Genomic DNA, 12880 nt, shown 5'->3' with positions numbered 1-12880 from the left:
TGGAGCGGGACAAAGGATCATACAGCCTTCGTTCCGGACCAAATCTTGACGAACGCAAAATGATACCTGAGGGCATAAATGTTTTTTTACTGTTAGTTTAGGCACAGTAGTTCACAGGAAGAGTGAAAGCAGTTGGTCGGTGATATTATTATGAACAGTATTTCTGCACTCCGCAGGATAAATAAGAGCGAATCACTTAGAAAGCAGAAAGAAAGCAAGACCAGCTCCAAGCAGAAAAGCACTTAAAGCTGCTTCAAATTCACTCCGCAGTGGACATCGCATTGTTTGATATTAGCATTTGTGCGCCATTTGGGTTTGATCTGAACTCATCCGCGAAAATTCGACCCCATTGCTGTGATTGGCTGTTCACTGATAGGTTCTAGGGTGATTGCTCGGTAATTGGCTAATGACTTTTGCTATTTTATTAGATAATCACTATGATAAGTGACTGGGTGAATAACTGTGCCATTTGATCTCAATTAGTTCGTTCTGGTGGCCCAGATATGCTTCTCTCAAGTTGTTCACGGAGAACTAATCGTTGAGCGCGTCAAATCTGTACAAATGTTAACGTCGATCGTTTTTCTCTTGCAGACACAAATACAATACAAAAATACAACGCTCGTCTCAAAGTTAGCAAGTCTTGCACTCTAACACGTTTTTTCGATAATCCATACAGTATATCTTACTTGATGGTCAAGTATTAGTAAGTTCTTACTGTCGGTAATACCAGTACTTAAAATTGATAAAATATTGTAATTAGTAACTCATTTGATTAATAATTAAAAATACACATGGGCAAGAAATCAAAAGAAGACATGTAATGAAACGTTTGTTATAGTTTCTGTTATTACACTATTTATGTTATAAGTTATTCGACAGCAAACTTTTTGGCACTGTACCTGAATTCGGGTTACGGTAGCATAAGGTAGGTTGAGTAGTGGAGTGGCAAAGTTGGCAGTGATGAGTGTGTGATCTGGGCCGTCGTGCCACTAATAAACAATCTTTTTTGTACGTTTGTGTTTATTTATTGTGTTGTGAGTTAACCTTGCACGTTTGTATCTGTTCCTAAGCTTGCACTTTCATTCAGTTAAGTCTCTTTTGTCCCCAACAATTTCTTTTCTACTTGATTACGTTGCAAAATAAAGTATTAGTGCATGTGCATGAAGTAGTGCACTTTTGTGTGTTTTTGCTGTTTTTACTGAAACTTATGTAATGTCGATATATTTTTCAGTTCATCATGTTAATTTAGGTGATGCTTCATTGCGTGGTTTTATTAAAATTTTATTTATGGTTAACTGACATGTTTTGCTGTTTTGTACATTTTTTCAAATTGACTTTTTGGAAAATGGTGCGTTTATATATATTATTATGCATTTTAGATTTTTTGTGAATGCAATTTTTCAAAATGTCCAGTGATTCTACAAACATAGAGCATGATTATGACTGCCTTTTAAAATGGGTAGGTTTTATATTTAGAATGCGCGATATTTTGTGACGGTATAAGATTTTGTTTTTAGATGATGTCTTTGCAGGCAAATGTGACACATATTGAACTCAATGAGCTAACAAGTGGACGTGCTTTTATTGATGCCTTGCGTGTTATGTAATTGTTTAATGCTTTCTTTTTTCTTTGTTAATCATGCTGTTTTTAAGAGATTCGAATTATTTTAATGATGCATGGATGGAAGTTTTTAAAGATGCAAATTATGAACAAAGAGAGTGGCGTTTACGAGCGAATGTTTTGAGAAAAATTTTAAAATCAGTTCTAAAATACAACGAAGAAATTTGCAACAACGTCATTTCAAAGAATATTTTACCTAACGTGATGGTTATAGGTTGAGCGAATATTTGCCCTTTCTTTGAATTTAACTTATGTATATAGCATTTTTGGGTTGAATGGACAAATGCTTTTGTATTTTAGCACGAGACGGTAGCAAAGAAGAAATTATAAAATTTATTCGAATTGTCGTGGCTGCTGCTGTTAATGGTCCCGGAAGAGATGGTAAATTTCAGTGATGGATGGTTTTTGCAAATGTTAGTTTGAATGGGTCTTTAGGAATGATCAAAAACATTTTTGACCTGGAAAATTCGGTTCAGCATACTCTGATGTTAACTATTCAAGGGGTACTTGTTTACCATATTGTAATTAGTCTCAGTGGATTTTTATTCCTTTTTTATTTTATGGCTAAGTTGGAATTCGAAGGTGACAACAGTGGTGAACTTGAAGTGGAATGCAAATCAGCAGTGGTAAGTGGATATTTTTGCTGAATTGCTGATAATTAAATTATTGATTAGTTGTTAGAGAATAATTCGGCTTCTCTGGCAGATTTGTCACTTCGTTGTGAACAGATGGAAAAGCAGGTGAGAGAATAAATGGTGAAAGTAATGATTATGGCATTCATCATAATTGAAGTTTTTATAATTGCAGGTGAAACATTTAACAGCGGAAAGAGATAATTACGTACAAGAGATTGACAAGTTGAAGCATCAGCTTAGCCTTGTTTGCAAGCGCAACGAAGATTCAGAGTGAGTGAAGATTATCTCGGCAATGAATGTACATAAATGCTTTGGAATCAAACAAAAAAAATAACTTTAGAAATGAAAAACAACGGGAAATTAGTGAACTGAAAATTCAGATTGAAACACTTCGTGATTCACTTAATGAAAGTGAATCAGGTAAATTTATTGTCGTGTGAATTTTGTGATTGAAATTTAGTTGTTGATTTTTACTGTACACAGCTCGTGATCAAATGGCTACTGAATATGACGAATTGTTGCGACAAGTTCAGCATTCTCAAATGATGAAAGTAGGCAAGAGATTTTCAACATTGCTGAGATAATGCAGTTCAGCTATGTGTCTGTGTCTGTGTGCGTGTGTGTGTGTATTTTTAGGAGAATTCAGATAATGCTGAAAAAATGCGTAAGCTTGTTGATGAAGTTGACGAACTGCGAGCTCGCGTCGCTGAAGCGGATGCACTTGGCGATTATGTAGCTACTTTGGAAAAAAAACTGGGTAAATATGATTGATTAAATGATCTGATTTTTGAAATGTTCTTTTTGCTTTAAATATAATTTTAAATGAGGTTCTGTTCAATTTTTGCTTGATTTGTATATAGAAGTTGTTGGTGATTTGAAAGCTCAAGTTAAAGCTCTGGAAGAACTTGAAAGCAACAATTTGAAATTGTCTGTGGATTTTGAAGAAGTGGGAAATATTGTTTTTTTGTATTTTCAGTTTTGGTATTTGGAATATAATTTTAGGAACAGCGAAAATCGCATACGTACAAGCTGGAGGCAGGGGTTTATAAGCGACAAGCGCAGTCTTTGGAGCAGAGACTTGAAGAAGCGGTTGAGAAAAGTTTGCAACTTGAGAAGGAAAAGCAATTGATTGCTGATCGTTTGGCTGTGCTGGATCAAGAGCATGATCGCACGCTTTGGGAACGCAACCAGCTCAGCTCTCGTGTCGAAGAATTGCGTAAACGTCTACAAGCCGACGAGAATAGTACGTTTTGACTGATTGATCGATTTGTGACTTATTTCACGGGTGTATATACATGTATGTACGTATATAGAGATGGATGTTGATTTCCTTGCAGGTGGAAAAAGTTCCCCACGCGCAGAGATTGATGTGGATTTTGAAAGTAAAATTGCTTTGGCTGGCGATGCCCCCATGGAAATCAAGTTATTCGTTATTTTCAATTTTCTAAGCTTTGTTATATAAGAAAAAATGTTTTTCTCTTCAAAATTTAATATAAATGTATTGTGCTTTTTCCTTTAGACACATGTTGTTCAAGTTGAAGCATGAAAATCGAATTTTAACAGAAACTTTAACAAAAGAACGTGAACAGCAGAAAAAATGTTTCGATCAAGCAAGCGAAGAAAAATGTCGACTACAATCAATAATTGGGTTAGCTGTTTATTTGTGCAGTTTATTATTAAAAACAGTTTTGTATATTGGTATGTTTTTTGATTTTTTTAAAATTATTTTTTAGAGATCTAGAAGGAAAATTGTCCAGCTTGTTGATAGCTTGTGCTGTGAATGATAGGGACAACAGCGGAAAGAGCAACTGTGAAAATGTCGATCCACAGCAGGATGTTGAAGAGGTGTGTCGTTTGAAAGGGAAAATTTCTCGTCTGTATGAATGTGTGGCCGATAAAGAAAGAGAAATTGTCAATTTGAAAACAGCTCATACGGAAACATTAGAAAAAGCTCGACAAGTCAGTATAATAATTGATATTTCAAATTTTGGATGCAATATTGTTCATTTCAAAATCTCAGTTTTTTCAAGGTTATATGTCACTTGGATGTGGCTGTGAAAATGAACGCAGATGATAGCAATTACACAGTTGCCGACGTGGAAGCGATGAAAGCCAGACTTGTTCAGAATGAAGCGACGATTGAAGATTTAAAAGTTAGCAGTTATAATAAAATTTTATAATCATCTTCATATTGTTGAAAATCGATGTTCGATTTGAAGGTTGCAAATTGTGTAATTTTATTTTTTTTAAGGAAGAAAATAATCGTCAACAAATTATGTTTGAACAAGAAGAACGCCTGATTACGACGGCATTTTATGAACTGGTCAGTGAGTATTTTTGAAATTTAAATACAGTTGAACTTGGTTGAGTGCACAGGGAAATTTGCCAAGAACTTCCATGCACTTATTGAAAGTAGGGAATTATGCAGATATCATTATTAATTATTCAAATATGATAAGCATGTGGAAAGAAAGTTATTCACATGTTGCAAATAGGTTTAAATCGGTATTGTATCTTAAGTCAAAGGTGCAGAATAACTTACTGAGTAACAAAAGGAATACAAACGCAATCGTCACAACACACACGCATGTATATCTATATATATCCACGAATTAGTACAGTATATTGAATATCAGGTTTCATCAGTTTTTTGTAACTCGTTTTCTCACCAGATTTTCTCCAGATACATGGCATGCGGAAAATGACCATTTATTTTAATTACAATAGTTTGAAATGTGGGTTTCAATTGTATTTTAGCTCATCAGTTCGGTTTTGGTTTGTCCGATTTGTTGTTTTCCTGCTTCGCTAGAGGTGCGGCGGCTTTCTTGTGAGTAACTTCCTGAGAAAGTTGTAGTTGTTTTGGCTTTCGGCCAGCTCAGTTTGTCTTTGTTACGCATGCTTATGCTGATATATATAGCGATCAAAAACATTTTTGCTGAGTATCAATGGTTGTTATGTCTAATGATAAAGGTAAAGGGGCCGGAAACGCGCTTATTGTGCACATATATATTGCGAACAGTAAATCCCGCTGACCAGTGTAAAATCAGTTTTGATCGTAAATCATTAACACAGTTTTGGTTATCTTTTTAAAACACATCCAACTCCTGCCACCACAGCATTAAAAGTGCTGTTTCCTCTTACTGCTTCCTACTTGTGCGAGATTGGATTTTCAGCAGTGATTGGAATTAAAAGCAAATTTCGAAGTAAGCTACAATTATCCAACATCTTGCAAACAAAACTAACATGTGTTAGTCTGTACGTCAAAGAAGTCATCAGTGAAAACAGGAAACAAGCCCATTTTTTTTGCATACACTTCATTATGCATTTAACTAATAAACTTAAACGTTATAATTAGGTTTATTCATTAAAAAATTGAGAGTATTAAACTAATATGTTTTATTAACTCCTTTGCATTTTGAAATTTTCCTTGGCAACTCGCTGGCTCGTGAAAAATTATTTTTTTTGACATTGCGTTACAGCCCATAAGATTTCAGAACCAGTACCGTAGACCTTGGCAAAGTGATGCACTTAACCAAGTTTTGCACTTCTCCATTATCTTGTCGTATAATTAACCACAATAAATGTTGTTTGGCCAAAATCTTGTGCACTTTGCTAAGTTCTACTGTCATTTTTGTTGTCGTTCTATTCTTTTTTTTCAAAGGCATGGCAGATGCACCGTAAAGCTAGTGAAGACCGTTTAGCGGCTTGTTTGTCAGATCCAGTGACATTTCTCGCTGAACAACGGAAAATTGTTTGCACAAAGCCATCTACGTCTTCATTATTATCGACAGCATCAAATTATGCATTTTCCAGGTGACTGACTCACTGATTCACAAATTCAGATTATTGCTTTTTCTTTTCTTTATTATATGAAATTTCTTTCGATGAAATTTTGATTCAGTTCTGTTAACCCATCTTCTTCAGCTTTGCTTCACAAAATTTTACTCGTGATTAAAATAATATTTATAATTTGTTTTCTTCTTGCATGCACAAGTTGACGTCGTGTTGTGTATAATTTATTAATTGAATTGAATTAAATTAAATTAAATTAAATTAATTCAGTTAATTTTCATTGCGTATAGATCCGCGTTGTTGTTCTTGCTGTTATCGGTATTGGTTATCATTTGGTCACTGATGTTTTCACGTTCATTTGGTCTCACCCTCGGGTACCTGCAAGCTGTTGTTAGCAATGACATTTTTTTCCATTTTACTATTCTTTTTTATCTTTGACTTGCGTCGTTTATTTCTTTTTTCTGTTTTTATCTTTCCTTATTTTTGTTTTTTTTCAAAGAAATAAAAAGTTTAGGAATTGTACTGTAATAAATTTTGCAATTCTTTACTGTTGTTGTTGTTGTCTTCAATTTCGGTATCTATTTATCCGGATGAAAATAATTATTTTTTCTTCTTTTTGTTGAATCGTAATTATTACTATTGCTAATTATTATTAAGCGTATTGTTTGCTTAAAAATGAAAAGATGAACATACTACCGAAAAAGCGATGGCATGTGCGAACCAAAGACAACGTGGCCAAAGTACGCCGAGATATAGCCCAGGCTGAAGTGGAGGAGAGGCAGCGTCTGGCCAGAGTTCAGCTTGCCGAACAAGAAGCTCGAACGCGGTTCCTCATCTCTAAGGTGGAGCATCTGATTCCAAAACAGCGGAACAACATCGTCACTGTCGACCAATCAGACGCTAGTGGTCATGTGAACTTGTTCGCCGACTTGGAATTCCAAGAGTCCACAAATTTCGGCTTGAACAGAGAAGCTGAACAGGAGAAACGATTGTTGAAAGAGAAAGAGGAACGTCGAATTGGTCTGTTGAAATATCTGGGCGAAGGATCTAGTGAATATACGAAAAAGTTGGCCTGGTGGCAGCAGGTGCCGGACCGTCATCGGACGAAACCTGCCGACAATAATGATGTTCATTCGTCGTTGGATGTTGTAGATGTGAAGCATGGTCAAGTGAATAATAATCATAAGAAGAAGAAGAAAATGATGCTGTCAATTGATGAATTGAGACGCAAAAGGTTGAACAGAGAGCGAGAAGAACGCCTGAAAGCGGAAAAGCTGAAACGAAAGCATGAAAATAATTTACATGAACGAGATGGAGGTGGTGTTGATAATCAGCAGGCAAAGAGTGCAGCCGACGACAGTGTCAAGCCCAAATACAGCAATCAATTCAATCCAATTATCGCCAAACAAAATCGAAAGTAATTGCCACCTCTGGCTGGGATAAGTTTCTTATTGAAAAAGAATCAGTAACTAGTGACAGTGGTGTTGTCTTTTTGTTTTGTTTCTAATTTTATTCTAAATTAAAAATTGTTGACATCATCATTAACTGGCTTTCTTGCATCTAATATATATATGCGTATATTTCGCACATACTTTTTTTTCTTTGTACAAGTATATCCCGCTTAACGCTCTTGTCCGTAGTTGAAAATAGAATGTTAAGCGAAACAGCGTTGTACTGGTCGTTATAACATGTGTTTATAGTACATCGTGCTAACAAAAGTCGGAATAGATACAACGAAATTTATTTGAAATTTTTATAAAAATGTTGACATAATTTATTGTTCATATTAATCATTGTAATGACAGACCAGCGTTTGATTTCTCAACCTTAGATTTCACGATAATGAAACTATCAAGCGTTAGCAGTCTCTCCTTTTACGTTTGTTCTGATATATAATTTCTTCATTATAATATATCATTTCAAGAACATCTCATCTTGCATTGCAATTTTGCATATTATCAGGATCCTGTTATATGAACAGGTCAATGATTTCTGTAATGTTGGTGATACTGTTCGTGGGGAATTCTGCCGTTATATTTCTCAAAGGTATAGCTTCTTTTGAATGAACGACAGTTGACGTTTATTATCATTGCATAGCAAGTCATCATTGCTGTGGTACTCGTCGTGAGATAATGAATAGAGTGCACTAAACATATATAACCGATTATGTGAAATTAACAGAATGTGAAGCAGTTACGATAAATGAGTAATGGGATGAATGAAATAACTCAGGCAACATGATATAATAAAATCGTTTTAGTACTGTAAAAAGTGCTTTGCAAAATTTCTCACTTAAGGAAAAATGAATCATGTGACATGTCGAAAAATGGCATTAAGCGGGATATTGCTGTATATTGTTTTTCTTGGCAAACGAGAAGCAAGCAAACAAATCTTACTAAATATGAAGAACTTTATTTTAGAATAGATTAATTACATCGTCGATAACTTTCATTTACATCTTCCGAATTCACCGTTGTCCATTAATAATGTCGGCGCAAGTAAGTCAGTTGGTGTCTTTTTCTTTTTTTGCTCTCATCTTGATAAATTTTGTATTCGAATTGGAAATTAATAATTAATGCTTTATTTCAACACTTTTAATTGTTGAGAATAAAATAGAAATTTGTTTTAAGGTAGCGAAGACCAAACCATTTATGGAGAAAATTTACCGTTACATCTTCCAGCGCAATGCCACGTTCGTCTTGGCCGGCGTCATAGGCGCGTTTTACATGGAACGCGCGGTCGACGTCATATGCGACAACATCTTCGACAAAGTGAACGAAGGCGTTAGTAGATGAAATTTTAATATGCAGATTTGTTTATAAAATTAAGTTGGATATTTCTTTTTTTAAGAAACAGTTTCACGACCTTGTTAAAAAGCTGGAATCTGAAGGCAAAGTCTGACAATAATGTTTATTATTATTATTTTAATCAGTGGAAACTTATAGAATCTTTTTTAAATTTTAATAAAACCAATATACCTTGAAATGAAATGTAACTTTTTGTTACTTTTGTTTTATTGTTTTTATTTTTATTATTATTGCTTATTTTCTTTTTTTTGAATCAAATTTACATTCTTTTTTTGTTATTATCGCATTTTTAATATTTTCAATTCCAGTAATTAATTTCAATAAATTTGCAATATATATCAACTTTGCTAATTCACACAGAAGCCGGGTTTCGTGGGTAATATTTGCATCTAGTGCGACCAGTCGATTCAATTCATAATTTGTATGTTTGTTTGATTGTATGTAGAATCAGCAAGCCGTTTGTTACACTTGCTGCTTGCTGCGCTTATTGCATACAAATTTTCAAATTTAATTTTTGTGAAAAACAAATTTTCAATTAAGTGTAATTTCAAAATATTGAAACAAAGAATCAACATCCACATCAGTATATGTATATGTAATTTGAAAATTAAGAAATATAAATTCTTTTCAATTAAAATTTACAAACATCTGTTTGCCCACAGTTTTCCACATTCATCACACATCACAAGCTCAACTTTCTTTCAAATTTAAAAAAAGTAACATTGAGTAGTACGCGAAAGATAAAACTGTACAAAAAAGCAAAGTTATATTAAAAAGCAAAATTCTGAAATTTATTTAACTGAAAAAGTAAAGCGTTTTCTTTATTCCAATATAAAAACATGCACAAGTCGAATAGATAATAATGCAGAAGTTTACACAGCACACAACAGATCTATCTAAATTATTCAACCGTTGATGCCGTTTCTGTTTAAGCTGCCTTTTGATTGATGCTTAGTTTCAAGATTGTTGGCGTTTGCCAATATTTATTTCTTCAGGGTGCACAGCATGTTTCAATCAAGCAAATAGAAAACAGCGTTGGTGCTATCATTCGGTTTGTGTGTGTTTGCATTCTTATGAGATACAATAATTTTTTAATAATAAAATTCAGAGAACATTATAAATATAAAAATTGGCAAATATGTAACATTTGTTAGAAAGCACCAGACTGCTTGTTTTGAATTTGCTTCTTCATTTACTAATGTTTTAAATTGTATTTAGTCAATTATTACTGGTAACTTTGCATTAATAATTGTTTAAAATGAATTGCATCAATTGCAGATGTTTAAAGTAATTTTTGTTTAAACTAATAGAATTTTAATGTTAATTAGAAGCAGTCAAGTCATATGAGAATGCTTTGAGCGCACTTGTTTGTTTGTAATTTTTTGATTGCTGCAAAAGAAAGAATTGCAATGAGAAAAGAAGTGATGGAAACAAATTTAGAAAATGCAGCAAAATATGAGCAACTGTTAATTCGATTACGTGAATTCAGTGCTGGTGATACTTTACCCATGGAAGAGCCATTGCTGACAGATATTTTTAAAAATGTCAGCAAAATATTGTTAAAAGAAGAATCGCTGTTAGAATTAGAATTGCCGTTGGTTATTTGCGGTGATATACATGGCAATTTTTGTCAGCTGTTGAGAATTTTTAACAGAATAGGCTGGCCACCGAAAGTTCGATATTTATTTTTAGGTATGCTATAATAAATTAAATATGAATAAGCAATAAACTACATTTTGAAATTTTATTATTTAATATTGTGTGCAAAGAGTACAAAATTGAGAAGAGATAAGTAAAGTTTGAAATTTGGAATTTTCTTTTAAATATTACACGAATTGTTATACTTATTATTATGGTATTAATATTTATTTTTAGGAGATTACATTGATCGTGGCTATCGGAACCTTGAAGTGATTGCTTTGCTGTTCACATTAAAGATTCTTTATCCAGAAGCTGTGTTCTTATTACGTGGTAATCATGAAGCATCGCCAGTGAATCGAAATTATGGATTTAAACAAGAAGTGAGAAATCGAGGATTCAGCACGTTGTTTTGGTTGACGGCTCAGGTGAATGAATATTTTAACTGAACATTTTTTTAGTGATTCTGTTAATTTTGACAAAATTTGCTCGTACAACAAAGGATATTCAAATTTCTCATGGTTATTAATTTTAGATTACATTTAACTGCCTTCCACTGGCAGCTGTGATTGCATCGAAAATATTTTGTGCTCATGGTGGTATTTCACCATTTTTAAAAGATTTTGATCAGATACGAAATTTTCAGCGTCCCCTGAATGTGCCATCGGATGGTTTAATTGCGGATCTACTTTGGGCTGATCCAAGTAGCGACATTGAAAACTTTGCACTAAATGAAATTCGAAATACTAGCGTAATGTATGGGAAAAATGCAGTCATGCAATTTTGTAAGGATTTTTCAATAGATCTTATAATTCGAGCTCATGAAGTAAGCAATTTTATTCTTTTCATTTTCATATTTTAAAAATATTTTTAATAAAAATGCATGATTAATATAATGTATAAATATGTGCTACGTGCGATATGAAAATTTTTCAAATATTAACATTTGACCACCTTTTTGGCAAAAGTTAACATTTGGCGGCTACAGTTCGACAAATGTTATTAACGATCAACGTGCACCTTTCAGCCAGTGTTTAGCGTAAAGGATTTGGCAACAAAATATGTTTTGAAATTGAATATCGATTCAATTTTTGAAGCGGGGCAATGAGAATGACAAGAATTTCCCATTTGCTTGCAACCACAATGGTTTGATGAAGAGTTTGTTGTACATAGACATTTTAGACCTTTTTAACGAATGGTAACATTTGGCGACTACAGTTTGACAAACGTGGACATTAAATAACAAACATAGGCATAATACTGTTTCACGTTTAGCGTGCATATCATTTACCAGTTGCGTTGATTTGGAAGTAAACAACGTTTCTGTGGTTTTGTATTACTGTTCATACGTGGGAATGGATATGAAACAACAGTTTGATAAAAGACTGGCAGAAATTGTGATTGAAATGTCTGGAAACAATGTGGTATACTCTCAGACAACATACGGTAAGATTGTCAACGATCCAGATTCAAGCAGGGGGCGCGTCTTCTGCAGATGATCATAACATCAAGAGACGATTTGAAGTGCTTATTATTGGAGAAGAGCAAAAACTGATTTGAAAAGGAAAAATGACAAAATTCGATGAATTGGAACATTTGAAAAGATGTTTTCCATCGTTAGGGATGCCCATTCACGTACTGGTCACAGTGGAGAAAGGAAACTTTTTTGGAGATAAGAAAGAAATGGGCCAATGTCACGTTTGAGATATGCAATATTTATATAAGCTTTTGTGAAGATTGTCACTTAAGCGAGAAAAGAAGAACCCCAAAGGTTTGGTGTTGAAGCCAGTTGGTAGCAGTAGCATTATGTCAAGAGGACAGGTGGATTTTATCAACTTCCAAACGCTGCCTAATGGCAAGTTCAACCATGTAATGGCCTATGTTGTCCATTTCAGTAAATGTTTTGTTCTGCGCCTACTAAGAGAAGCGAAGAGGTAGCTCACAACCTCCTTGACTTATGGGAAGCCCTGTCATACCGCAATCTGATAACGACTGTTTGTTCGTGAACTCTCACATTGCTGAGCTAAAATGTTAATGATCGGACACGAATTTTATTAGTGGTCGACATGGTCATCCATAGATTCAATCGCATATAAAGATACTTAAAATGTCTATCTATTGCAAATTGTTTATCAAACGTTGTGGCTGCAAATGAATGGGAAACTCTTGCAACCCGTATTGCCCGTATGCAAAAATTAAAAATATATTCACTTTTACAGCATATTTCGTTGCTGAAAACTATATAGTTAGTAAATGAAGTGAAACTACATAGTAGTGAACACTATATTGTTAAAGGCTTACGTCGATCGCTATCTACATTTGTGTCGAACTATAGCCGCCAAATGTCAAATCATTTGCCAAATAGTCGATCAGATGCTTTAACATTT

At 34.0% G+C, this 12880-nt stretch overlaps 5 protein-coding genes across 5 annotated transcripts; all 5 read left to right on the top strand.

Annotated features, from left to right (window-relative positions):
• Positions 1–1405: 1405 nt before the first annotated feature.
• Positions 1406–2016, top strand: Tsp_04588 (hook protein). Its single transcript, XM_003369114.1, is given in 5 exon segments — positions 1406–1459; positions 1477–1497; positions 1533–1603; positions 1654–1835; positions 1922–2016. 5 exon segments carry the CDS (start codon positions 1406–1408, stop codon positions 2014–2016), a joined length of 423 nt encoding a protein of 140 aa, XP_003369162.1.
• A 42-nt stretch (positions 2017–2058) lies between these two features.
• Tsp_04587 (leukocyte receptor cluster member 1) lies at positions 2059–7469 on the top strand. Its single transcript, XM_003369113.1, has 9 exons — positions 2059–2247; positions 2429–2526; positions 2597–2676; positions 2740–2807; positions 3259–3499; positions 3820–3904; positions 4277–4409; positions 4508–4583; positions 6706–7469. The coding sequence occupies exons 1-9, from the start codon at positions 2059–2061 to the stop codon at positions 7467–7469; spliced, it is 1734 nt and encodes a 577-aa protein (XP_003369161.1).
• Positions 7470–8350: 881 nt separating this feature from the next.
• Positions 8351–8921, top strand: Tsp_04586 (hypothetical protein). Its single transcript, XM_003369112.1, has 4 exons — positions 8351–8404; positions 8469–8550; positions 8679–8831; positions 8899–8921. Exons 1-4 carry the CDS (start codon positions 8351–8353, stop codon positions 8919–8921), a joined length of 312 nt encoding a protein of 103 aa, XP_003369160.1.
• A 1358-nt stretch (positions 8922–10279) lies between these two features.
• On the top strand, positions 10280–12053 carry Tsp_04585 (phosphoprotein phosphatase 1). Its single transcript, XM_003369111.1, has 6 exons — positions 10280–10547; positions 10731–10921; positions 11029–11319; positions 11591–11651; positions 11769–11939; positions 11968–12053. The coding sequence occupies exons 1-6, from the start codon at positions 10280–10282 to the stop codon at positions 12051–12053; spliced, it is 1068 nt and encodes a 355-aa protein (XP_003369159.1).
• Positions 12054–12062: 9 nt separating this feature from the next.
• On the top strand, positions 12063–12431 carry Tsp_04584 (KRAB-A domain-containing protein 2). Its single transcript, XM_003369110.1, has 2 exons — positions 12063–12191; positions 12243–12431. The coding sequence occupies exons 1-2, from the start codon at positions 12063–12065 to the stop codon at positions 12429–12431; spliced, it is 318 nt and encodes a 105-aa protein (XP_003369158.1).
• Positions 12432–12880: the final 449 nt, after the last annotated feature.

This window comes from Trichinella spiralis, assembly GCF_000181795.1.
Source record: "Trichinella spiralis strain ISS 195 chromosome Unknown Scfld1557, whole genome shotgun sequence".
In the NCBI taxonomy this organism is placed as follows: domain Eukaryota; kingdom Metazoa; phylum Nematoda; class Enoplea; order Trichinellida; family Trichinellidae; genus Trichinella; species Trichinella spiralis.
This window is presented reverse-complemented; position numbering and strand designations above follow the sequence as displayed.

Bases quoted from the DNA above. Each gene is read 5' to 3' on its own strand.
- Tsp_04588 (XM_003369114.1), top strand. From the start codon at position 1,406: ATGTCCAGTGATTCTACAAACATAGAGCATGATTATGACTGCCTTTTA. The intron at 1,604-1,653 runs GTAATTGTTTAA...GCTGTTTTTAAG, and splicing joins ATTGATGCCTTGCGTGTTAT to AGATTCGAATTATTTTAATG. The intron at 1,836-1,921 runs GTTGAGCGAATA...TTTGTATTTTAG, and splicing joins ACCTAACGTGATGGTTATAG to CACGAGACGGTAGCAAAGAA.
- Tsp_04587 (XM_003369113.1), top strand. From the start codon at position 2,059: ATGATCAAAAACATTTTTGACCTGGAAAATTCGGTTCAGCATACTCTG. The intron at 2,248-2,428 runs GTAAGTGGATAT...TTATAATTGCAG, and splicing joins TGGAATGCAAATCAGCAGTG to GTGAAACATTTAACAGCGGA. The intron at 3,500-3,819 runs GTACGTTTTGAC...GAATTTTAACAG, and splicing joins TCTACAAGCCGACGAGAATA to AAACTTTAACAAAAGAACGT.
- Tsp_04586 (XM_003369112.1), top strand. From the start codon at position 8,351: ATGAATCATGTGACATGTCGAAAAATGGCATTAAGCGGGATATTGCTG. The intron at 8,405-8,468 runs GTTTTTCTTGGC...ACTTTATTTTAG, and splicing joins GCGGGATATTGCTGTATATT to AATAGATTAATTACATCGTC. The intron at 8,832-8,898 runs GTTAGTAGATGA...TCTTTTTTTAAG, and splicing joins TCGACAAAGTGAACGAAGGC to AAACAGTTTCACGACCTTGT.
- Tsp_04585 (XM_003369111.1), top strand. From the start codon at position 10,280: ATGGAAACAAATTTAGAAAATGCAGCAAAATATGAGCAACTGTTAATT. The intron at 11,320-11,590 runs GTAAGCAATTTT...CAATTTTTGAAG, and splicing joins TTATAATTCGAGCTCATGAA to CGGGGCAATGAGAATGACAA. The intron at 11,652-11,768 runs GTTTGTTGTACA...TTTCACGTTTAG, and splicing joins CCACAATGGTTTGATGAAGA to CGTGCATATCATTTACCAGT.
- Tsp_04584 (XM_003369110.1), top strand. From the start codon at position 12,063: ATGACAAAATTCGATGAATTGGAACATTTGAAAAGATGTTTTCCATCG. The intron at 12,192-12,242 runs GTTTGAGATATG...TTGTCACTTAAG, and splicing joins AAGAAATGGGCCAATGTCAC to CGAGAAAAGAAGAACCCCAA.